The sequence below is a fragment of the Notolabrus celidotus genome, chromosome 6, assembly GCF_009762535.1.
Source record: "Notolabrus celidotus isolate fNotCel1 chromosome 6, fNotCel1.pri, whole genome shotgun sequence".
In the NCBI taxonomy this organism is placed as follows: domain Eukaryota; kingdom Metazoa; phylum Chordata; class Actinopteri; order Labriformes; family Labridae; genus Notolabrus; species Notolabrus celidotus.
Window position 1 is genome coordinate 26,862,399 of NC_048277.1, and position 26,863 is coordinate 26,889,261.

The 26,863-nt window shown below is 40.8% G+C and overlaps 2 protein-coding genes across 5 annotated transcripts; both read left to right on the forward strand.

The window, feature by feature from the left end:
- LOC117814988 (potassium voltage-gated channel subfamily A member 1-like) lies at positions 1 to 26,863 on the forward strand. Of its 4 annotated transcripts, XR_004631676.1 has the most exons (5): positions 1 to 188; positions 6,413 to 6,482; positions 8,020 to 8,160; positions 12,518 to 12,628; positions 17,304 to 17,796. XR_004631676.1 is itself a non-coding variant. In XM_034686597.1 (3 exons), the coding sequence occupies exon 3, from the start codon at positions 20,480 to 20,482 to the stop codon at positions 21,953 to 21,955; it is 1,476 nt and encodes a 491-aa protein (XP_034542488.1). In that variant the 5' UTR covers positions 1 to 188; positions 19,235 to 19,559; positions 20,213 to 20,479; the 3' UTR covers positions 21,956 to 26,863. The 4 variants fall into 4 exon arrangements, 1 of the variants encoding a protein (XP_034542488.1); XR_004631675.1 differs by lacking the exons at positions 12,518 to 12,628; positions 17,304 to 17,796 and having other exon boundaries at positions 8,020 to 8,870; XM_034686597.1 differs by lacking the exons at positions 6,413 to 6,482; positions 8,020 to 8,160; positions 12,518 to 12,628; positions 17,304 to 17,796 and adding exons at positions 19,235 to 19,559; positions 20,213 to 26,863.
- Positions 14,622 to 17,294, forward strand: LOC117814989 (shaker-related potassium channel tsha2-like). Its single transcript, XM_034686598.1, has one exon. The coding sequence runs from the start codon at positions 14,622 to 14,624 to the stop codon at positions 16,077 to 16,079; it is 1,458 nt and encodes a 485-aa protein (XP_034542489.1). The 3' UTR covers positions 16,080 to 17,294.

Below are 26,863 nucleotides of genomic sequence, written 5' to 3' on the forward strand. Positions count from 1 at the left end.
GCGACTTCACTGCCAGTCTGCTCTTTCATGTCCTCCAGCTTCCACAACTGGAGAAGGGTGAAGAGTTCACCGTTAAGATCTGAACACCATCAGTCACTTTTTCACCATCAGAAAACCGGACATGGCTCTCAATCCAAAGATAAAGATATCCTTGTAGAAGTTGTTCGAAAAAATTTCCAATAATAAAGGTGAGTGAAAATTGTCCAGTATTCATCAGTTCCACTACACCTGCCGGAAGTTTAAGCTAATAAGCTGGGAGCCAGGCCCAGCCCTCGGGATGTTTTTTGCTACCTTTTTTTCCCACTAGTACAGTTAGCCTATACCTTGGGCCATTTCAAGATGATAATGAGTACTTTCAACTCGGGGCCGTTTGGTCGTGAGTGGCCAAAAAACCCTTTTTAAAAAAATGCTCCTGGCATGATAATGTTACTGAAAACTGCTTGTGTGCACTGATTTTCCCATTTAAAATGTTCAAAAATATATTTTAATCTAGTTTAAAGCATTTGCAGTCCTACTGTAACATTGTTATGTTCCCCACCTAAGATAGCAGTAAAAGCAGAATATATGGAGGTAGTGTTAGAATCAGGGAACAGGCTGACCTCCATCTGGGATGCTGGAAACTAAAAATTCTGTTCTCTATGATTTGGGGTGTGTTAAAGTATTTATGGCTACAGGAAGTGTAATATTTAAGATACAGAGGTCATCTAGAGCTCTAATTGAAGCTTACAGAGTTGGTCAGTTTTTTTTAAATACAAACGAAGCAGTAACATTGACCATATAATGTTCAAAAGTGACCATTTCGTTAGTGGCACCGTCACTGACAGCAGGCAGCATGCACACACCGACAGCGACACACGCACGCACCAAACTTTTCCCGTTCCTAACAGCACTTGCGGTTCACACGCCAACATCCTTCTTTCCCTCTCTTTTCAGAGTTTCTCAGGGTGCACACTTTGAAGCTCTAACATTGTTTAACCATACATACCGGCTCGAGCTCAATCAGGTCGTGTCTAGGATGTGCAAACCGAGTGCATGTGGTCTGCACAATGTATATGGAGATATGGCGGCCAAAAGTGGCAAAGTGACAGTGTTTAATTACTCTTTTTGTTTGTTTTGAATGATGTGTTTGAATTAGGTAAGGAAAATGCCTGTGGAAATGTTTGCATCGTTCTTTTGATTGTGTTTAAGGTTAATCGCCTTAGGATGACCTTAATAGTAGAATATAATTGTTTGGGGGAAATTATGTAATTTCCAACGCCCAGTGGGAGGGGCTACACACTTTAAAAGAGGGCCAGTTTTGGCTCTCTTGGTAGTTGAGTCAAGTTACTGAGCAGGTAACGTTGCTGTGTGTTTTTTTTGATGAACAACCGCTGTTTTCTTTTGAGTCAAGTGAGTAACTTTAGTACTCAGACGACACTGACGTATTGACGAGAACAATTGTAAATTATCTTTGGGTTTTTTTTCACTTTTGTATATATTTTCTTCTGTTGCACTGGGGAGGCAGGCAGCCAATGAAACTATGAAACTTAAGTCTTCTGACTACGCCTGGTTTTTACCCAGAACCCAGCGACAGCAATTTTAAAACCATGTTTTCTAGATTGACATTATCATGCCAGGAGCATTTTTCAAAAAAATGTTTTCTAGATTGACATTATCATGCCAGGAGCATTTTTCAAAAAAAGTTTTTTTTGGCCCCTCACGACCAAACGGCCCCAAGTTGAGAGTGCTCATTATCATCTTGAGATGGCCCAAGGTTTAGGCTAACTGGAAATACTAGTGAAAATAGGTAGCAAAAAACATCCTGAGGGCTGGGCCTGGCTCCCGGCCTATAAGTGGAACAGTAGCAGAGGCTACAGTCCTCATCGCAGAGGTCGCCTGTTGGACTCCCGATCGCGACCATGTACTGCATGTCTTCCCCCTCTCTATTCCCCACATTTCCTCTCTTCAGCTGTCCTATCGTAAAAGGCAAAAAGCCTCCAAAATCACTTAAAAAAAAACAAAAAAACGTTGTATTATGGCTGGGCGATATGGTCCATAGCTAATATTGTGATGATTTTAGGCTACATCCTGATACACCAGTATTATGATTCAAGTAGACCCTTTTATTCGATTTTTTTTAATTTTCATGTTAAAAGCGACAAATCAGAGCAAACAGAAAAGTGCTTTCAACAACAATCATTGAGAAAAAACTTCAAAACCTTAGACAGAGCACTTCCTCAGCACGTCATGTTTTTAACAACAGTTCATTTTAAAACCGATTGATTTAAATTATATATATTATAAAAATAGGGGGGGAATCGTTATAGAATTTCCTTGTTTAATGTGTGACAATCATACATTAAGGAGGACAGAGTAGGAGAAGACCAATGTGATCAATGAAACCTAGTCCACACCCAGGCAGTTACTTTTGAAAAAGCTGCTTTTTCTTTGTTATTTTCGCCTTCCGTGCACGCGCAAAAACTTAAATTTGAATTAAAAGAGAAAACACAGACCGGCCACACCAGGAACCCCAGCTACATTTATTGCATCACAACATCTCTTCAGTTTATGATCACACACTCCTCTCTGAGAACTTGATAAGTTGCCTTGGCTCTTCTCTTTTATCACCCTCCCAGTACGCTGGTCCCTCCTCTCCTCATACAAAAAAAACATGCATGATGGTGGAGAGTTTCTGGATGAGTGAGGGCGGGAGTGGGCTTTCTGCTGTGAGAGGGGCATTAGAAGAGAGTGTGAGAAGAGAATTACATGCTGACTGCTTAAAACGCTCATGTTACAGTTTGAATTGAATGGTAGCGATAAAGTGATTTATTAATATTTATCTCATGAACAACCCTACTTTTTATTACGCACATTTGTTTTAACTTGTCAGCAACCAGTGACATAAGAGGATATTGTACCTTAGTTAAACAAAACGCATACTTCTTGCTGTAATGTTAATTGTCTGTATTAAGAAAAAAGGTATGAGGCAGAGATCTGATACACAAAATGAATAGTCCCTGTGATGCTGTTCTCTATATCAGAACTCATGGGATGCCTCGTGTCCAGTAAGATTACTTAACTGTTGCATAATTAAGCAATATCACACAAGAGGGAGTGATGTTTTACTATCAGCTAACTGCTGTGATTTGTACATAAGCAGGAGGCCGCAGGCAGAGTGTCACAACACACTGTCACATATCAGCAGAGCTGATATTCAGTACAGCATCACTCCCTGATGACTTACTTTGCTTTAATATAACAGTATAAGCAGCATTAAGGGGTCAATAAAGAATAAGAATAAACAGATACATAGTTTTTATTTTGGATCATTATTTTCCTCCACCAACAGAATTACTCCCAAAACCTGATTTGAACTGGACTGTTCCAAACAACTTAAAAATTTCCTGCTACTTGTTACTCAGCAGCTCTACAGTTACAGCTTCAACAGGCAAGCTTTTTTATCTCCATCATATAGATTATGTTTTCAGTCAGTCACATTAAATTCTGACTTCATTGGCCTGTGTGATTGTGGGGTACCAGCTTGAATCTGGACAGTCTGTTATAATGTTAATTGACAATGTTTTGAGGTTGAGTGATACAGACAGTCCCAGTCATGTCACCCTTTATATCAGCACTCATGAAATTCCCTTTTGCCAATCAGATTACTTGATTGCAACCATAGACTGTATAAAATATGGACGTAGTATCCGTGACGTCACCCATCTGTTTCTGAAGCGCTGTTTTGAGGCCAATCGTTGACGGCAGCCAAATTGCTGCTGTTGAGCGATTGTGACGTAAAGAGGCGGGCTTTGAGCCTCCTAGCCAACAGCTACAGTGCACCCGCCTGTCAATCAAGTCAGCTGTGCCTCTCATTGGAAGACTTGTAATCACAATATCTTTGAAATTCCTGCTTTATGAAAAAATTCATTCCCTGTACAATGTGTGCCGATCAAGAAATGAGCTATCCAGACTACATTCGTCTTTTGTACCAGGCTGTAAACATGTTTATTTCTGCTTTAAAGATCGTCTTTTTCCCATTCATGTGCATATGACTTCCGGTACTTCCGGAGCCAGCCTCAAGCGGATCCTCAAAGAACTGCAGTTTTTAACACTTCCGCATTGGACTCATATTTTTAGACTGGAGGTTGCCGCTTGGTTGCAACCATCTGTATAATATAAAATACTTAATGCAACACAGTAATGAATATTATTCTATTTACATTCCATTAACATGCATGTGTTTTCTTAAAGAATAACCATAGTAAGGCAGCATTTCTTATCAACAGTATATCAGGTCAATGTACAGTACAGGTCAAGAACATTTTCTATGAATTCCTATGAGATCACATTCTTGACACACTCCACAAGTTAAGCAATGCACATAGCAGACAGAAAATAGTTGCGGCTACACACAGTAAGATCAGAGGGCTCTTGCCATGAGCTAATCATTCCATGTGCCATATAGGCAAGTGTTGAAGGAGTGTTGCCTGTTTATTTATAGGAGTCTCTAAGGTTCCATGGCAGAGGGTTGCTTTTTGAGCTGGATTCAATTACAGCTCCGGTGATAGCTGAAAATATAGCATCTACTACACAGACACTAGTATGAGAATAAATTCTTAATATGAATCCTGAGGCCTACTAAAACTTGTTGCGTTTGCAGTGGTTAAAACACACAATGGTGATGGTCCCTACAGAGAGAAACAGGTTGAAAATGCAACAGTAAACACATCAGGACTGTATTTTGAAATATTCATATAAACGTATTTATTTTCTTTCTGCTCTCACTGTAATATAGGGAACGTATGGGTCTAAAAATGGATGTATATGTAGAAAAGTAATGTAAAGATACAGTATATTATAACCATGCAGGCTAAAGCACCCTTCATTATCAGTTTAGCTAAGTTGTCATCGTCGCAAACGCAGTTAACTAGAGGCTTTATGAGGAAGCTACTGCACTGAAGTACACAGTCAGGTTAAAGTTTGAAGTGACATAAGGAACACAGCAGTCTGAATGAACAAAATTCCATTAGTATTAATTTAATTCAACTTGAGTTTATTTGATTAGGACAATGCACATTAATCAACATTTCAACAGTGTGCCTCAATGTAAATATGCCGGAGTTAGCACAATAGCTAAATTTCATCTGTAGTCCTAAGGCAGGTACTCGCATAAAACATAAAACAACAAGTTTTAAAATCACAGGATGTCACAAAACAGTTAACAGGACACTACACAAATAGATTTTGCATACAAAACGTTTGTGATATTATAAAAACAGGATGGAAGGTGAGGACAAAGCCCCCGGGAACGGGCATCAAGTGAGAAAACAGATTAATCATGAGTACATTTAACTGTTTTTTCAAAGGTATCATAGTTCTCAAACTCCCGAATGTGCGCTGGTAGTTTGTTCCAGGACTGTGTGCCTCTGAGAGACACTACCATTTGGCTGTATTTGGTTTTTCGTCTCGGTACATCACAGTCCCCTCTAGTTTGTGCTCTAGTATTTATCATATTGTGTTTCTTTTTAATAAGTTTGAGCAATGATGGATGGCCAAGCCCATTTAAAACTTTAAAAACCAGACAGATGTCAGTGTAGGTTTGAAAAGTTTCAATGTTTAAAATATTAGACTTCCTGACTATATTGCAATAATGGAAGTTGAGAGGTTTCCTGTCTAAAATTTTGATGGTCTTCTTAAAGAGAGACTTGATGGGTTGAAAAGTGCTGGCTGTTGTGTGTGACCAAGTTGTAAAACAATAGGTGATATGAGAAAATACCATTGTGTGCATATAGGCTAAAGAAAAACAAGGGCAGAAGTCAACCCCTATGTTTTGAAATTATCTTTAATAATCAAGAGAAAGTAATTAAAAAACAGATTAATCAGCAGGCACAAGTTAGAGAATTTCAAGGAAGCTAAATGCTCCTGGACACATGGCAATGCCCTGGAGTCCAGACAGCCAGCACTGGCCTCAGCCTGACCTAGTATCATGGTTCAGCAGTCTGTTTACATCGCAGAGCTCACTTTAACATGCGCTGACATGATGGCAGGTGAGGTGTAAAAGAGGAAAATGTTTAAGTTAACACTAAATAAACCTCAGAACCTCTGAACAAGTGAAGCCTTGTGAGTGCCAGTGTAAATGTAACTATAAAGAAAATAATCAGGAAGAGGAAAACCTGCACTCACTTAAAATTATTCTTGAAATAATTTATATAGTACATTTTTGATGCTTTGGCAGTATATTTTAAAGCTGATTGCCAAGAAAAGAAACCAGTAAGTATATAAAGTAGTACTGGGGCGTTTGTTTCATGTATTTGTAGAGGATGAGTTGCTATATGAGATAGAAATATCATAAGGAGCCCAAAGTATTCAACCCCAGTTACCCTGTGTATGTGTTGAAGTCTCGAATATAAGCAGGTTGCTTTTTGTATTGCAGGTTTTCATCCAGCAAACTCAACGCATTGTTACAGTCACCATGAGTGAAGTGGGAAATAGTTTCATGTCAGGTTAGTATCATTTAATTAATAGCTACAAAACATGGGAATGTGAAAACCATAGACTGTATAAAATATGGATGTAGTATCTGTGACGTCACCCATCTGTTCCTGAACGCTGTTTTGAAGCCAATCGACGGCAGCAGCCATATTGGAAATGTGGAACTCAAACAGACAGAGTGTGATGTAGTGTGAGCCTCTTAGCCAACAGCTATGTGTTGGGAGTCACGTCAGTCATGTCCTTATTTGGGCAAAAACTCATAATCTTAATATCTTCTGAACCGTCACCTTAGAAAAAAATTCACCCCCCGTACAGTGTGTGCAGATAGGGAGATTAGCTCCGTAGAGCCAAGCCGTTTTTTGAACCAGGCTGTAAACATGTTTTCATTAATGCTGCAAGGATCGTCTTTTTTGAATTGGTGTCTATGTGGTTTCCGGTGTTTCTGCAGCCAGCCTCAAGCGGATTCTCAATGAACTGCAGTTTATAACACTTCTGCATGGGCTTCATAGTTTGAGACCGGAGGTTGCCGCATGGTGAAAACATGTAGTGTGTTATTGAAATACTGATTTGTCACACATTTTGCCTCAGTCACAAAAGAAAACCTGCTTCTGTGATTTGGATTTTACACTTTGCCATATTGCAGCTCAATTATACAACCTAAATTTCAAGTAAGTTTGGACGCTGTTAAACATTTAAATAAAAATAGAATTTGATCATTTGCAAACCATACACACCCTATATTTAATGGAAAATAGTGCATAGACGACATCAAATGTTGAGACTAACACATTTTATCGTTTTATGAAAAACGTACACTCATTTCAATTTGAATTAGGGCAATTTGTAACAGGTTAGTAACATGACTTGGTATCAAAAGGGCAAGCAAGCGAGGCTGAGTCCCTAAGAGGTCCACCACTTTGAGTAAAATATTGGTGGTTTCATCATCTACAGTACAAAATATAATAAAAACATATGGACAATCTGGAGGACTCTCTTTACAAAAGGGACAAGGCCAATACTAACAGCCATGATCTTTGGGCCCTCAGGCAGCACTGTATTAAAAACAACAACATGACTGCAGTGGAAATCACTGCATGGGCACAGAATCACTTAAAAAAACATTGTCTGTTGGCAAATTTCATTGCTGCATTTACAAATGCAGGTTAATACTGTACCGTGCAAAGAGGAAACGTATTCACATGATCTTGAAATCCAAACCACATTCTGAACATATTACAAACAGCATAGCTCCCTTTGAGGAGAGTCAGTCTTTTAGCTCTCATAAAGACACTATTCATACCTTTTATCCCTGTGCATTGTAGATAACTGTCTTAAAGTATCCTGGTGAAGGATCAACACATTAAGAGTGTAGGGCGATGGAAGTCAACAGGAACTCTAACAGCCTTGTGGTAGTTGTACAACCAAATGCCAAGATATTAGATCTAAGAGTAGAATCAAATAAAGTTACCAGGAAAAGATTGAGACCTTTAGAGTCACCTATGATTAATAACCCATGTGTGGTTCTCCTGTGAACTGATCCCCCTGCAGAAGCCCCAGGGATGGATGTTGGACGCTACTGTCAACTAAAAAAGGGAAAGGCTTGATCAAGGAGTGAAATAATAATCCGAGGAAGGCATGAGACTGGACATTCAGATGTAATTCCAAAGGACCCATCCCTTCGGATCTGAGGTATCTTGTTTCATCTCTTGCTGCATGCCTCATTACCTATCAGCAAAAACATGAACATCAACTTCAGATGACAGCAGGCTAAAAATGGTGGCTATCAAAACCCAGGAACTGGCAAGGAGCTTCACTGGGGTGTCTGCTTTCGAGAGTGGAAGCCCTGGGTTCAGACAACTCCGAGTGAACGGGCTGTGTGCTCCGCTCACTCACACAGCGGGTAATGGGAACGGCATAAACACAGCTTAGGGTCTATTAGGCGAAAACTTTCACACTATTAATTGGATGCAGCTGCACATGTTCCTCACATCTTAGCCATATACACCAGCTGATGAGTTGAGGTCTGTGATGTATACTATAACTATACAAAGTTCCCTATACAGCTAAAGATGTAGGATTTAATGTTTGTTATTTTGCATTATCGACCGTTGTCACATCAGCCTCCAGTGACAGCAGAACACAAATCTTTAAGACCAACGCGAACCGAATGAATATGTGTCAGTAGTTTGGAGGGCAAAGGACACATAGGTGCCAGGTGTTACTGTACTTGACTACTTATCTCATTGCAGATGTATCTGTGAAAATATTAGCTGATAAGTAGCAAGAAACTGCTGCATGGAGAGTCAAATCTGTGTTTCAAACTGTTGATAGCAATCAGTGGATATCTTGAAATAAAATGAATGTAGTGAAACCTTTTGATCAACCTTGTCCCGCTTTAAAAAATGAAAAGTTAACAGTTTTGAAAAAAAAGTGTGTGTTTTTGCATTTAAAAAAAAAATATGGCAACATTTTTATCACTTTAACAAAACAGTTTGCTTCATTGTAATACAATAAAAAAAAGTCTGATGAACTATATGTGACCAATATGAAAAATGTATGTTCTATATCAACCAAATTCAGCCCAGTTTAAACTAGGGATAAGTAATATTGATTTTAAAATAAAACTGCCAAAAGGTTTATGTAATTTTACTTCATAATATCCATATACAGTATATCACAATGTTGCGTTTAGGACTGAAAACTTTTGGAGAAGTTTGGTTTTCCCTGCATGGGCCTGCCTCCACACAAATGTGCTGGAACATCATTTCTGCTTCATACTGCATGTTAATAGACACAATCAACAATAAAATGTAAAAACCAAGCAGCAACCTCCGGTCAAAAACTATGAAGCCCATGCGAAAGTGTTATAAATTGCAATTCATTGAGAATCCACTTGAGACTGGCTGCAGAAACACCAGAAACCACATAGACACCAATTAAAAAAAAGACGATCTTTGCAGCATTAATAAACATGTTTACAGCCTGGTTCAAAAAACGGCTTGGCTCTATGTAGCTGACTTGCCAGGCACACACTGTACAGGGGGGGTTGATTTTTTTCTAACACAACGGTTCAGAAGATATTAAGATTACCAGTTTTTGCCCAAATAAGGACATGACTGACTTGACTCCCGGACGGAAACACATAGCTGTTGGCTAGGAGGCTCAGACTCCGCCTCTTTACGTCACACTATGCCTGGTGAAGTACCGCATTTCCAATATGGCTGCCGCCGTCAATTGGCTTCAAAACAGCGCTCAGGAACAGATGGGTGACATCACGGATACTACGTCCATATTTTATACAGTCTATGGTGAAAACAGACATTTTTTTAAATTCATCAGCCTTCTCCTCATCAGTGGTGGATAAAGTACATGTCTTCCTTACTTAAGTCAAAGTATAGATCCACTTGGTCAAACATTACTCCAATACAAGTGAAAGTTCTTCCATCAAATCATGACTTGAGTTAAAGTACTGGAGTACTTCCTTTAATAATACTGAAGTATTCAAAGTACTTTTTAAAATATCTCAAAACATATTTTCACAAAGCATGAGTGCAGTCAAGAATACATGGGTGTACATTCTGCTACATTATGTTTATCTAGAACTCATTATTTAAAATCTAAAACGTAGGAAATATCAACAGTGACTATGTTACTCCAAGCACAGACAAGTTTAAAATGTTCATCTGGAATAAAACAAGTGTGTTAGCTACAGACCTCGACATGCTTTCTCAGGTTAGATGGTGATTTTTTGAAGGCTGATGAAGTTTGTGTGGTAAACAGATCGTAGATTTACAGCAGTACGATAGAGAATCTTCCTCTTTCTCGGCCATAGCCATCATCCCCACGACTAAATGAACGGACTGATCTGAATAAGGTTTGATCTGCATTTGATCTTCACTCAACCGAGGTACAGCTACACAATTTACACAAACCAAACACAAGAACACGAACAGTTACGGTCTTTGGGATCTGATATCAGAAAAGAAAAATAATCAGCTGACTTCAAAGCTAAAGTAGTGAATAACTACAGCATTGATAGAAATGTAGAGGAGTCAAAAGTATGATATTTGCCTTTCAAATGTAGTGGAGTAAAAGTAATAAGTTCTCCCAAAAAATCATACTTCAGTAAAGTACAGATACTCTTAAGTACAGTACTCAAGTAAATATATTTTGTTACTGTCCACCACTGCTCCTCATCAATCCTGAGGCAGAGTAAAACTGAGGACTCAATGCATATAAATAACCAGTCAATAAAGTTTGTTTTGGTCTAATATAACCGTTTGAATTCTAGACAAACCTTAAGCATGTTATCACATGAGAGCTCCAGTGAGGAACTTTCACTCTGTGTTGATTCTGGCGCCCCCTGTGGAGAAAGCAGTCAAGTAATTGGTGTTTCTTGGAAAAATATCACCCTGCTCTCTTTAAAGTATCAGGGTATCCTTATTCAGAGTCTCTACTCTGGATCATGTGAAAAGGCTCCATCAGCAGTATGCAGTTAATCAGTTGGTCTGACACCTTCCCCCCCATCAGTGCTTTAAAATATTAAATATCAATCAATCTTTATTTGTATAGCGCCAAATCACAACAAACTTTACCTTAAGTCACTTGACAAACATACTAGGTCTAGACCATACTCTATGATAAATTATTAACAGAGACCCAACACCAAGACAGGATAAGACTCAGTCTTATCTCATCTTAATCCACCATCAGCATTGCACCTCGCAGTATTTAGCTAGTTACAGCGGCAAGAAAAAATGTCCTTTTAATGTCCTTGGAAAGAGGGATAGAGGAGAATAAGAGAGAGAGAGCGAAAATAGTGATGAGACAAATATAACTAATGCGAAGGGGTAACTATTATTTTTGATGGTCTTGCTTGCTTTTTGAGGTCGTGAAGAGGCATCAGTATTTATGTCAGACAGTTTCGTCACCGGATTAAAAACTTGTCACAGGAGCTTTAAAAGTTTGTCGAAGTTCAATTCATGAAGCATCTTAACAAACAAGATGCACAATGTGTACCTTTGTTACACCAAGAATAAATAGGTAGTAAGCATGATAAAAAAAATAGACAGATTTATGGTTGCAGACAGATTTGTAATTTATTCCATGGTACCTAAAATCTAGTTTTGCAGTAATAGTACGTATTTGACAATAAAAAAGAATCAGTTCCTTCTCATTTAATTTACCCCCATCTCAGTTTCAAGTTTAACTTTTTGTGAAAGGTTAATTACAAGATAGAGGATACAGCCTGAAGATTTGTGGGTAAAGAAGCACACAACAGAGGCTTCCCCAGATTTAGCTCTACCTTTATAGACTCATTCCAGTGTGTGAGACGCTGTCAACGCCATCCTTACAGAGCATACGTCAGACTGGGTCAAATGCCCTCCTATTTCATTTCCAGAAGAGTAGTTGGAACTAGAACGATGTGATCTGAAGGAGCTGTTGACTAGCGTGGCTGACCTTCTAAAAACTCCTCTTTCAATTTATAACACACTCTCACACACAAACATGATATGCACATGTGTTCATTCACCGATCTTACTAATAGCAGCATCAGATACACACTTCGTGAAATTCACACATGCACACACACTTTGTAAATACTTGGCCTGGGGTCTGGGAGGAGGAAAGCCAAGAGGAGTCACTGACACAAGTTGCTACTGTGATTACCTCACGTCTGTTACGAGTTAGAAAGGAAACTTGTTCTGTCAGTACTTTGACAAGCTGCACAAGTGAAAATAAGGAAATCAGGAACAAGCATTGATGCTTTTAAAGTCAGTGTCTCATAGCAATGTGACATTGTTTTATAATATTTTTCATTAAGTTTCACCATAATAATAAATTATGTCAGCAAATGTGCTATCACAATGATTCCTTCTTAAAAATTGTATCTAGTCACATTTGATAAATCCAGATGATTTTGAGATCACTGATTTTATTTACTATTCATAGACAGTTATGGATCTGAATAAGTAAAAGCAGCTATTTTCTTGGTTTGAGTGCATCCACAGTATCATGTTACCATGGGGGTCTCCTGCATTTATAGGTCGAGCAGCTCGAGCCATTAATAACGGTGGGAGGTTCCTCGCTGTCAGCATTCATGCACCCTGCAGGCTTTACAACACATCTACATCTTGTTACATGCAGTCACTGTGAGGTATGCACACGTATGCATTTCTATCGACATATCAAAATTCTACACTGATCCATACTGAAGACCAACACACATGATGGCAGAGTCCACACTTTAATGTTTTTATTAAATAATGAAGAGATTTTAAAATAATGCACTGAAGTAAGAGTTTGGCTGCATCAACATTAGAAAAAAACACAACAATTAAACGATTGCATTATAAATAAAGCTGCAGAGAGGTCAAAGTGCATGTGAACAGATGAGTTCAGCTTCAAATTCTTGAAGTATTTTTTCTGTCTGACCCATAAATAAGAGTCACGTGTTCATTCCTCAGCTTGTTTGTTATTGTTTGTTGCCTTGGATATGGTCAAGGCCTGACACCTTGGCTTGACCCAGACAGTCATTTGGTGAACGCTATATGCTAACACATTAGCAGCAGGCGGCATGGTGTCCTGACACTGACACCTGACTCTGAAATCCAATCCTTTGTCCAGTAATGGGAAGGAGAAAAAAATCCCCCCCCCCCCGGAAACCCTTGCTTGTTAACCTGACTGCATTAAAAGAAAAAGCTCTCTGAGATAAAAGTGTAGAATGGCATGTTTTACCCCACAAAGATTGACCACATCTACGTAATAATCCAAACGCTCCAGGTTGGTTTTAGTAACACTGATTAGCACCCCTGTGCTATTATTGTTGAACTCCTGTGTCTACAGTGACTGACATAAGTGATTAAGTTCTATGCAGGCAATAAAGGTGGGAAAAAAACAGAGCTTTAAATAGATAGCAATGCTGCAGGGCACATTTAACTTACCCCAATACAAAACTTTTAAACTTTTACTTCTCAAACCAGATAATTTATAGAATATTTAAAGAAAGTTGACCTTGAAGTAGAGTTAGATTGAAAAAAAGTCCTGTTTTATCCTGACCATAGAGAGCTTGCATAGTCCGATAAGGTCTAACTAATTAGACCTTGAAGTAATTACAGCAGTTTTTTTTTACACCCCAGTGACCCCAAAGGGTGGGTCGCTTGTCTTCTGGGGGTCCCCGTGTTCCAACTTGTACAATTGAGCTCTGTAAGTGCTCTGAACGGTGAATGTTATTTTGGCTGTTGCTCCCTGAAGACACTCTGGCTACTCAAGTGTCAGTCAAGCCAGCAGTTTCCACTGGCTGGTTCCAGGATGGCCCCCCAGTTATACTAGGCTCTGTGCTTCAAAGCATTCAAGCCATTTCATCTTATTTATTTCAAGACTAATTAAATAGCTGCAAAAAAATCAATCAATAAATAAAATGAAATAAGAAATAAAGAACTGTCTGCCAGGGTCTATTTTTCACCTTTGTCTGTCCACTCTCAGTTCCTTAAACTGATGGCTGTAACCCAAAGCAGACACGAAGCCGGGTCTTGGAGGTTCCCCATGTGACAAGAATAGCTCCATGATTTCATGAATGAGGGACCTGCTAGCTGAGAGACTCCATTTCTGTGCTGACTCTGGATCTAGAAATCTTGGGGAACCATGCTCTCAACAAAACAAGCCTAAGGACTCTGATATTGGATACCTAAAAAAGATTGACAGAATTTCAAAGGATTACATTTGTATGGCTGCGTGTTTACTCTGAAATCAGTGCACTGCTGCTGGGAAGTGAGTGAGTGTAAGAGGGACAGCAGCAGCAGCAGCAGCAGCAACAGCAGCAAGTGTCATCTGGTCTTCCAACTTGGGGAGGGCTTTGGAGTTTAAAATGGTGTGAATATGATAGCCATTGCCATCGGTAGAGCTCATGCATGTAGAGATCTGTCTACACCATTGAAAGTTTGACAGTGCAGAGGCTCTAATCTGACAAAAAGGGCGGCGTAAATCAACAACAGCACTCGGGTTCTGGATATCTAATAAAAAGTTGGGACTTTTCCTGCGTCTCAGGCGGCTGCATGAGAAAGAGAGAAGGGGGGACGCACGGACTAAAGGGCAAGAGGAAGGCACCGAGGAGGTGAGCGACGGATTTTCCCTCGGAGGGGTAAAAAAAGATGACTGTGGTGTCTCTGGAGAACCACGACGAGACTGTGGTCGTTACCCCTTTGCTGCAAGATGCTGCTGAGCTGGAGCCTGCGGACCAGGAGTGCAGTGAGAGGGTGGTCATCAACATCTCAGGGCTGCGTTTTGAGACGCAATTAAAAACACTCGCCCGGTTCCCGACCACCCTTTTGGGAGATCCGCGTAAAAGGATTCGTTTCTTTGACCCGCTGAGAAATGAATATTTCTTTGACAGGAACAGGCCCAGCTTTGACGCCGTCCTCTATTATTATCAATCAGGAGGGCGGCTACGGAGGCCTGTAAGTGTTCCTGTGGATATTTTCTTGGAGGAGATCCGATTTTACGAATTTGATGAGGAAGCCATAGAGCTTTACCGAGAAGATGAGGGCCTTTCGAGGGAGGAGGAACGGCCAATGCCCAATAACGAGTTTCAGCGCCAGTTTTGGCTCCTATTCGAGTATCCGGAGAGTTCAGGACCTGCACGAATAATTGCTATTGTGTCAGTTATGGTTATTCTAATATCCATTATAATATTCTGTTTGGAGACTCTACCTGAGTTTAGAGAAGTCCCTGCTGAGCCAGAAAATCCCGCCAATGGGAGCGCGAACGGCAACGCGCCCAACCCGTTCACAGATCCGTTTTTCATGGTGGAGACACTTTGCATTGTGTGGTTCTCTTTTGAATTCACCATGAGATTCCTATCATGTCCCAGTAAAGCAGCTTTCTTTAAAAACCTCATGAACCTGATCGATGTGGTCGCTATAGCTCCATATTTCATCACCCTGGGCCTTGATCTGGCAGAGCATGAAGGCAGCAGTCAACAGGCAGCTTCTTTGGCCATCCTGAGGGTGATCCGTCTGGTCCGAGTTTTCAGGATTTTCAAGCTTTCCAGACACTCCAAGGGTCTCCAGATTCTCGGCCAAACTCTCCATGCGAGCCTGAGGGAGCTTGGGCTCCTCATATTCTTCCTGATTATTGGAGTTGTTTTATTCTCAAGCTCCGTTTATTTCGCGGAAGCAGAAGACCCCGAGACTGTATTTACGAGTATTCCTGATGCTTTTTGGTGGGCTGTAGTGACAATGACCACTGTTGGATATGGGGACATGTATCCCTCCACCATTGGAGGGAAGTTCGTTGGATCTTTGTGCGCAATCGCCGGAGTGCTAACCATAGCTCTACCTGTCCCTGTTATTGTGTCAAATTTTAATTATTTTTACCACAGGGAGAACGAGGATGAGGAAAATGATCAGTATGTGCACGTGACCTGTGGACAGCCGCCGGAGCAGGTGCAGCAGCAGCTCCAGCTCACCTTTGATGAGAGTGACTCAAACAAAAGTAGACAGTCGCTCTCCAAAACTGAGTCCTACAAGGGAAGCGACGACTTGGAAACTTTGACATATCCAAACTTAAAACCACGTGAGACATACACAGGGAAACTGACTGATGTGTAGAATCAGCTGTTGGAGACCATCTTTACTCTTGGTCTGTTTTCTTCCAGTGGACATAAAGTCAGGCCCCCTCAGGTCGGATGTTACAGCTGTCTTATTGGCATTGGTATCCAAACATGAGGCATCTCACTTAAACAAAAAGGCTCGCACCAATTTAACTAACAAGAGAAAATCATTCCTCGCACTGCTGCAACCTCTTACCTTTTCTTGTGGGGGCTTTATTGAGAAACAAAAATGAACGGATGAGGAGCTGTGCCTGAGTGCGTAATACAAGGGAGTCAGCATGTTTGAAAGATGTGAGATTCATGGGACATAAACAGTATAGAAGTTTGTAAAGCCATAAAATAAAAATCTTAGTCATCAAATTGTTTTTTTAAATGAATCCTAGTCTGAAAATGACAAGCAAAGACAGCTTGTAGTCAATTCTCAAAGTACCAAAACTTTAAGCAAAGCCAAAGAGAAGAAATAAACCGTGCGTCATAGCGCACATGACGCAACAGGTCCAGCCAAGACCGACACTGACACATAAACCAAGACATTCACCTCTCTGACACACAAGAGTTTACCAGACTGGGGGCTGGTAGAGCCCTTCAGTGCGTCTCTATGTGTACTTGTGGAGACTGGTCGCTGTCATCCGAGTATCCTAGCGCTTGTTTAGCACGAGGCACGGTTAAGCATTACTTTAAGGTACTCTGCAAGCAGTGTGTCACCTCCATCATTAGCACTATATTTGATAAAAGTGGCCTGTTAGTCGCTGAATAGACTTTCCCTGTAGGGTTCCACTTTGTAGAATAACGAGATCAGTGCTGTATGATTATAAATGAGTTTTTCAAACTCGGGGTAGTTTTTGATTACAGGGAGATCCTTCCCCTAAAAGCACAATCTCTTTAAGTGACATATTCATAACTTGAAATGAGAGAAAATATCTCTGCCTTAACTTTCTCTGGATGCTGTAACATGCCCTCTGACCACAACAGTAAGAACAAGTAGGCTCTGAGCGCCACTCTGTGGATGATAAATGACCCTGCAGAGAACAACACTCCTGATTAGGCTCTGCTGTGTGCAATGGTACCACTTCAGCTTTGCACTGCTGAAGCTGGTCCCACCTGATTCAAGCTCCTGCTCTTTGACTCATCCGGATGTTTATTATTGTTTACTGTACGCTCAGAAAAAGCCTCGCTACCTTCTCTCTTAATTCAGTGAGTTGTGTTTCCTGCTTACTTGCAGGAGGCAGACGATTAGGTGAAGCTCATTTCTCCATGAGAATAGCGACGAAATACAAGTGTGGAATTCTCTGCTTCTTCAACATACTGGATCCTTTTCTCACGGATATAATTGTGCACTGCCAGTGTTGTAGCCTACAGAGACTTAACGATGGGAACTCTGCCTTAATGGACATCGTGTGCATCAGTAGAAAAAGCAACATTCTTACTTGCAGGCTTTTTAAATGACCACGCTTTCTTTGTATAAAAGCCTTGTGTATAATGCGTTATTGTAAATCTGACTCTTTTCTTTTGTAGCTTATGATGCAAAGTGGGAATGGCAACTTCATGTGATGTTAACTTGCAGCTCGCTGTGACATAGCCCTGAACAATACGATGCAATGACTGCATGACATGGATTCATTGTGAATTTTAATTGTAATAAAATATTTATTTTTATAATTTAAACATGTATGTGAACTTAACTTATCTTTTTTATAAATAAATGATGAATCAGACAATATACAACTCGCTATATTTTTCTCTTAGTAAACAGATCAGAGTCACAGAAAGCAAACAGTCATTAGTTAAAAAGTAAAACTCATTAATTAGATCAGTTAACTTTATCAGTTTTGGTGCTGAATGATGGAAAAAAGGTGCAGAAGCAGACATTGGGTTGTCCTGCCACAAAACCAATTAACTTAATAAAATGCCATAGTGATAAATGGAGGGGGGTTATTTTGCTGGAGGCTCGTTTTAACAAATGAGACAGAGTTCTGTTGACCTGATTTTGTGTTGAATGTGTGATTTTGGAAAGACAAAAGACGGTTGTTTGGAGTCACTTTTGCCCTGACCCTGTCTTTGTTTTAGGCCCTGAGACACCCACCCACCCACATACAATGCAGACCCTCACAGTCAGCATATATTTGACTATACTGCTCAATATCTGCTCTTTTGTATCTCTGACTTTGTGGCAGTGGGCTGATTAGTTCTGTATTTTTTTCTTTTTGTCCTTTTCTGAAGTAAATTAATCATCCCCGCTGTCCTTGGTGCTGAATCTGATCCCCCGTCCTCTGCAGAGCGTTTCTATGCCAAAAATCTCTGCATTTCTCAAGCATTCTTTGCTCTTGAAGTCATTTAAAGCAATTAGAGTTTAAGAAGATTTTAAGTCAGAATAAGGAAGCAAATATTGGGTGTGTGAAGGGGACATCCTGAATGGGCAAATCCTCTTGATGTGATCTTCCACAGCCAGGGGGGTGATTTCACACTTCTGATTGCACACTATCAAAAATGACAATTGTGTATCAAATCTAGTCTTACAAAGGCTCATGTGTAGGGAATATCTGCCCTTGACACTTGCAACTATAACGTCCGCCAAATCTTTAAATCCTGGATTGACAGAATGAAATTGTGATATAGTCTCTCATAAACAGATGATGGGATCGATTTCCAAATTACAGATGATCTCCGATCTGACAAAGTGTGAGTTAAGAGGTTTTGTTAGGCCTACTCTCTGTCCTTCTTTGCAGTGTGATTGCGCCAGTGCTGGCACACGAGCGCTCTTGTTTTTGTGGTGTATGGAGAACTTCTGGCGGCGTGCTTTAGTAGAGCCGGTCTGCATTGCGTCGAAACCCTCCAACTCCTCCTCCTCCTTCTCCCCTCCCCTTCTCTCTTTTTCCCTCACCATCCCTGCACTTGCATGTAAAATACACAGCAAAACTTGCTTGACATTGTAGGGAAAACATTTGGACCTCGCTGCTGCATTTGGCTGTCTTCTGAAGTATCATTTATTCCCTTTGTTCCTTTTTTTCTTTTTTCGAGCCGGCTTGAAACACATTCTGCTCGTCATCCTATCTCCTCGCAGAAAGCAGCAGATTCCTGCTGATGCAGTGATGTCTGGAAATGCCAAGAGCTCGCTTATTGCCCCTTACTGTATCTCCCCCTCCTGAATTGCAGCGCAAGATTTTCTCCTGCAGTGTACTGTATGCTGCTCACACCACCGTGCCGCTGCGTGAGCAACTCCCGGAGCTGAAGCTTCTCCATCTCAGGCTCTTCTCATCACACTCATGATTTTCATCATGTTTGATCTCATCGTGCCTGAAGATGTTTAGATCCATCTGACAACACCTCTGTAAGGATGGCGATGACCACAGACGGGCTCTAGGCATGTTTTTCTGCTAGGTGCAATGTGAAGTTGCCACATGACACCCACTGGTGCCCTGCCGTTGGATGATTTTACTCGAGGACAAGACGCATTCAAGACCTACAAGAGCAACTCACGGTAAGCCTCAAAAATGCTGACTTATGCAATACATGTCGGTGTGATTGTTTTGTTCATGGACAACAGCCATTGACTATTACTGCATTGCTTCTCTATTTAGCAGATGACTTAAGCATCTTTTTTTTGCCCCGCAGTAGGCACATAAGCAGTGTAGATGCAGAAACGTGATTTGGTATCAGTATCAAATGCTATGCGTCACATCATAACTCAGGCTGGCTAGTGTGTCGTAGGATGGATCATTGCAATGCACACTTAAGACATAGAACCACGCATTTTTATGCTCAACTAAACAAACACTGGTACACAAGTACCATGAATGTTGCAGAGATGAAGAAAACAACATTAGGCATTTGATGTAGTATGTAGTAGATCATATGAAGTACATGAAAATCATCATAAACTTACTATTGAGCATTACATAATGATTGTGACAGCCCATGTTAAAGACATGTTGTAGACATTCCTCCTAGAGGTATTTGTTTTTACCTTCTCTACTGGATAACTGCACTAATTGCAGGCTGAGGGAAGCAAATAAATAAATAAGCTGCAAAAAATGCTGAGCCATCAGATTTCTTGGCCGTTTGATCCCATTATTTCCTCCTCTCTATCTCTCTATTTCTCTCTCTCCCTCTACCTCCCTCTCTGGGTGACAGAGGCAGCAGTAACAACAGCAGCAGATGCACCGTAGAGCAGCAATGGTCAAGTCAGCGAGAACCGCAGTGGAGCCGCACTGAGGCAAAGCAGCCAGCCAGCCAGCCCCCCTTGAATCTGGGGACATCTCCAACTATTTAAGGGGTGTGGGAAGCTGAGGAGAGGAAAAGTTCCCTTTACCTGAATGCCTGCTTAGTCAGATTAACCAATATCCCAACAAAGCTCCTTTTCCTCTTCCTCTTCCTCCACCACCTCCTCGTCCTCCAAACATGACCGTGGTAGCAGGAGATAACATGGACGAGACCTCTGCGGTCCCCGGCCAGCCTCAGGACACCTATCCGCCAGATCACAATGACCATGAATGTTGCGAAAGGGTGGTCATCAATATAGCAGGTCTCCGGTTTGAGACACAATTGAAAACTCTCTCACAGTTTCCAGAAACACTTCTGGGCAACCCAAAAAAACGTATGCGGTACTTTGACCCTCTGAGAAACGAGTACTTCTTTGACAGAAACCGACCCAGCTTTGATGCCATCCTCTACTACTACCAGTCTGGAGGCCGGCTGAGAAGACCAGTGAATGTTCCTTTGGATATGTTCTCAGAAGAAATCAAATTTTATGAGCTGGGAGTGGACGCAATGGAGAAGTTTCGTGAGGATGAGGGCTTCATCAGGGAGGAAGAGCGTCCGCTGCCTGAGAAGGAGTTCCAGCGACAGATCTGGCTGCTCTTTGAGCATCCTGAGAGCTCAGGCACTGCGAGAGGGATTGCCATAGTGTCTGTGATGGTGATCCTGATTTCAATAGTCATATTTTGTTTAGAGACTTTACCACAGCTGAAAGAGGACCCAAATGGTCGCATGGTGACAGTCGGGAACACTACTGTTTTTTACAAGCCAAATATCCTCACTGACCCCTTCTTTGTCATTGAGACACTCTGTATAATCTGGTTTTCCTTTGAGCTGATTGTTCGCTTTCTTGCGTGCCCAAGCAAACCGGCCTTCTTCAAGAACATGATGAACACGATCGACATAGTGGCTATCATCCCGTACTTCATTACACTCGGCACCGAGCTGGCAGAAGACCCAGAAAAGGAAGGGGTGGGGGAGCAGGCAACATCTCTGGCCATTCTCAGGGTGATCCGTCTGGTCAGGGTGTTCAGGATCTTCAAGCTGTCACGACACTCCAAAGGACTGCAGATTCTGGGGCAGACCCTCAAGGCCAGCATGCGAGAGCTGGGATTGCTGATCTTCTTTCTGTTCATTGGAGTCATCTTGTTCTCTAGTGCTGTCTACTTTGCTGAGGCAGAGGAGCAAGAATCCTACTTTGGCAGCATCCCAGATGCATTTTGGTGGGCTGTCGTGTCTATGACAACTGTGGGCTATGGGGACATGGTACCAGTCACTATTGGAGGCAAGATTGTAGGATCTTTGTGCGCAATTGCTGGAGTGTTGACAATTGCCCTCCCAGTACCTGTTATTGTGTCCAACTTCAACTACTTCTACCACAGGGAGACAGAAGGAGAGGAGCAGGCCCAGCTGCTCAACGTCAGCAATCCCAACATACCATCTGAAACCAACTCCAGCCGCCGTAGTTCATCCACCGTCAGCAAGTCAGAGTACATGGAGATCGATGGAGATATAAACAATAGCATTGACAACTTTAGGGAGGCAAACCTCAGAACTGGAAATTGCACTATAGCCAACCAGAACTGTGTAAATAAAAGCAAGCTGCTTACAGATGTTTAGACACTAGTTAGGAACTTTGGGATCTCATTGGGACTGTCATATGTGGAGTAGACCATCAGTTAGGAATGTTTCATTTACCTCTCCAAAGCACTCAAAGGCATTAGGCCTATAACTATGCTCAGCTATATAGAAAGGAAACAGAAAAAATTAAGATCTTAGAGTATGTGACAGGTAGATAGAATAATTAATTCTCTGATCCTACAAATATATAGTTAAAAAGTGAACATTAATTATTACGCGTATACACGACTCCCTGGAGGAATCAGAGTACGCGCTGTCTTATCAGAAGACGGCGTGATAATTAAAATCTTATGCATGGAGTACAGATAACATTTCAGCAAGTTGCACAATGCACCAGAAAAGTCTGCAGAGACATGCAAGCATCTGCAGCCAAGTGGTAAGCGCCAAGAAGTTAGGTGACCCCTGCTCCCCCCCCTCCCCCATCCTCTCTCCCGGCTCCCTACGAAGGATCTACTATTCAGCAAAGCACCTTATAGGAGGAGGACTGATCTCTCTTGTTTGGATGTAAACAGATGGCGATCTACACGCTTCACAGACATCCGCAATGCTGCTGTTTTCCAGCAGATGCTATAATTGTGATATCACCAAGTGATTCAATGCCATGCCCTTTAGACGCAACACAGCACAATGATACAGTGAGCTTCACACAAGCATGATTAGAGACTTTCCATTTTGATATCGGCATGCATGAGACATATCTCACACAATGGAAAGGATGTTCTTTTAGATACCTGCCTCCATCCCCCCTTTCTCATCAGTTTTCATTCTGAGTGCACTGGATGAGTTTTCACTTTGAAATGCTAATCATTTAGAAGTATAGAAATTGAATGTTAAATCTTAAGGGAACAGTACATAAATGAGATCATAGCATGAAAAAAGTAACCTGCATTATGGTCTATTGACTAAGGTACTTTTGTATCCTGGTATATTTAATGCATGACATGAGTATACAGCTTGTTGCAATTCAGGCACTCTGCAGTGCCCTATTGTCAGGGAAACTAAGGAAATCAAATCCTGGATGTTTCTGAATTGCGATGAAATATATCCAAACCCAACTTAAGGATGCAGAGTTTCTAATTAAAAGTAGTTGAAGAAACTGAATAAATATTATCAAAAATGCATATAATCATAATAAGCACCAATTACAGTACTAAGTCAATAGAAGCAGTGCATGGACCTTCTTTGAAAAAGGAAAAGTTAACATATCATTAGTCATGCTTCCATTTCCACAATCAAATTTAGTATGTATTGGTTTAGGATCCACTAAAAATAGGGATCAATACAAAATTTCTCTTTGGAGAACTATCCTGACATTAGTTGCTAGTGCCTTTATCCCTTTCACCAACAGGACCAGTGAAAGTGCCTCTGCGTACAACGGGATTGGTGAGGTTAAGAAGAGCTGGTTTACCCTCTGTTCACGCGTTGATACACTGTTGGTTAAGATGTTAATGATGCCGATGAGCAAGGTTGAAACAGCAGGTGATTGTGGTCAAAAAAAGATGATCCATGGCTGTTATGCACAACCCAGTTTTCATGCCGTCACGCACTTAATTATGCCCTTAAGCAGCAATGTATTGTATCTGCATGTTTACCAATCCAATTTAAAAGGGAATATCTGTAGGTTTTACATATAATTTACTTATGTCTATTTTTGTTTGTGCACCACGCATCCTTTCAGGGTCTCTACCTCAGTGAGGTCATTGCAAACTTGCTGCAGAGCTGCAAGCTTCAATGCAGGGCTTCCTATACCATAATGCAAAATGGAACCTTAAGTGTAAACTGCAGTCATGCAACATTGAATGTGAGAGTCCCAAAGCATAGCCTTTACACAAGCACTTAGGGCATATAGTGTACCACAATCCCACTCCTTTTTTCACTTAAAGCTACGCACAATCAGAGCATTCATTGTAGAGATTGTTTGACTCTCCTAATAGGATGGGACTGACTGTTTTCGTTTCTTTGAAACAATGGTATCTTCTGTTACTGTTGTGTCACAGAAACACACTTGAATGTGTTTCAGCACACACACACATACACACACACACACTCATACATGTGTAAAAGACAATAGAGATGTAATAGATTTAAGTCATGTCATCCTGCGATCCGTGGGCATTATGACGCACAGCTAAGTGTTGCCCGACTTTTTGCACAATCATTTTGTTCTGTTGCTTAAACCCTTTTTGCTTGTGATGTTTTTTTTTCCTCACAGTCGTGCATTGTTCTCAGCATAGTTCTAGAGAGGCTCACTGCAGATAGATTTGGACAAATTGTTATGGCTACTTGAAAATTTCCAGCTACTGTACATGCATTAACACTCGTCACAACAATAGTAAGACTTTGTACTGTGCTGTATCCTCTTTTTAATTTAGCACTCGCCTCACAAGGTCTTGTTTAAAAAAAAAGCTCCACTGCAGTGCTACTTGAATGTCATAATCTTTTCTTTTGGTGCAATGGCTTTTCTTTGTGGTGCCAGCACCAGACAACTGCTGTTTTGTTACAGTCACACATGATTTGAGGCGTCAGCTAATGTAAGCTGCCTTTAATTGTTTTGAACAAGTCTTTTCCCATCCTTGAATTGTTTTTACTGTTTTGTTTATTGGTGGCTGCTTGGTTAGTTTAGGCCTCTGTTATTATTTGATCTTTGTACTGTACTGCTGAAGAGTGTCTGACTCAGGCGAGGTGACAATTTTAGAGCCTTGCTAGATGTCGGTAACTTGTCAAGAGTGCAAAAACGATGCATAATTGTGTCAGGGATTTTCAATTTGTAAAGGTTTTCTCATGTAGAAGGACATCGATGATACCCAATACCATACATTATATTACCACATGTAGGCTGAAACAAGAAAATTATAGTCTCTTAATGCAGCTATCAGGAAAAGTTAGCTTTTGTCACAAGTTTCTCATACAACTGATGCTTGAAAGTCGATGTGTGTGACATGTCCTGCAGGAAACAGCAGAGGGTGAGGTGAAGAAAATATAAATGATTTCCCTCACACAAGCAGTACTGTTGCTAGTCTTGCTGTGGAGGGCATGTATGGATGGTGCTATGCATTCAATTACCCAAAAGAGACATGCATTCTTAACAGCAATAGAATAACAGATAACCTGTTTCTTAGATGCTTTTTTGTAATAAAAAATAAATAAAATAGGAAAACAAATCTATTTTGAATGTCAGAGAAAATGCGATCACGGATAACTCACAACAGGGCTGTTTACGTTCCTCTGTGCTGTGATTTTGTACGGTCAAATGTAGAGGCTGACAATGTGTGGAGAGAAACCCGAGAAAAATCCAAATATAGGCTTTGTAATAGCGTCAGTCCCCATTAAACACACACAGGTCGGACTGGAGTTGTTTTGCAGTCAGGAACAAAGGCTGCGAAGGGTTCAGTTGAACCTATAAGGCAGTCCCAAAGGAACAGCCCATAATGCACTTAGAGAGGATCTATCTTCAGTTCACTGGACTGATCAGCTGTGTGAGACCAAGTCAGAGAAGGTGCCTAAAATGTTTTACATATTCATTTGTTTAGCTTACTGTTAGGTGTTAGGCTTCTGCAAACAAACACGAGTGAGAAGATCTTAAAAAATGACAATATTAACCGAATTAAACTATAAGAAAAAACATGAAATGTCATGACAACAAAATGCAATTTAGCAACAATAAGGTAGAGAAAGTAACCACTATATACTGCAATTACTTATGAAAAACTAGTTTATTGTGTGTCTTTACTTTACTTTTATTTTTTTGGTGGCACATTTAGGAAGAACATGCCATATACTGGAATGTCAAAGACAATATATCCCTCTGGCAAGCCATGATAATGAAACTACTGTATTATGATCAATTGCTATACACTAAATGATATGAACAAGAAGTGTACTATTTTAAAAAACAAACACATTGTTTTGGTTTGGAGAAACAAAAAACAGGATTCATTCAATCACCACGTCCACATTTTCACCACTGCTGAACCTTACTGCTATAATGTATCTCTACAAAAACCTACTAATCGCAAAAAACTGCATGGTCGATGGACGATTGCATGAGTTTTGCCTTTCAAACTGTGGATCAACTATAAAACAGTTGCATCATTTTAAAAAAAGAAACCCTTGCTTTCATCTGCACCAAGGCTTCCTGTACGGCCCTGTTCAGAAGTAGTCGTGAAACGTGTCCTCTGCTGGATTTCTTAAAAGCACCTTAGCGCTGACCTCATCACCAAGGCGATGTTGGGGGATGGAGGTCGTGCTTGCGAGGACATTAAGGGCTAGTTTCTCAAACTTTATCTCTATTCTCGGACTGAAACGCTCTCTCAAGTGACATTTTGTCTGTTCTTATCTCAGTCTAGACTGTAGTGATACTGTGCGGTGGGAAACATGCCAGTCATGTCCAAGCAGGGCCTACGCCACACACCCTCCTCTGTAACACATTGATCTTGAGGCACTCTTGTCTGCTAGAGGTCTTGATGTTGGACTGCTTTCTGCCTGATGAGGAGGCACCAAACAGGAATAAAAGGTCGGGGAAGCTGTGTGCTTCCTCGCCAAAGATGAGAAAATCTCGTTTGTGTTAGGAGTGCAATGTCTAGAAGTTTGACTTTTCTGTCAAGGATGCACGTTTAATCGCTAGTAGGGAGAATTTTGGAGCAAAGTGCAAAAGGACTGTTGAACTCTTCTGCTCTGTTTTTCATCCACAAGCAAACCAAATTCTGATTGTGTTACCCAATCCAACCGTCATTGTCATATTGTGTTCACCAAGGATTATGCTCCAATGTGTTCAGTTTGTCCGAGGATGACAAAGGCATGGTCTGTGATCTATGCAAGGGTTATTTATTTTTTCTTATATCACTTATGATTTCACCTTACATTAACTTCAATAAATTTTTAAGGATC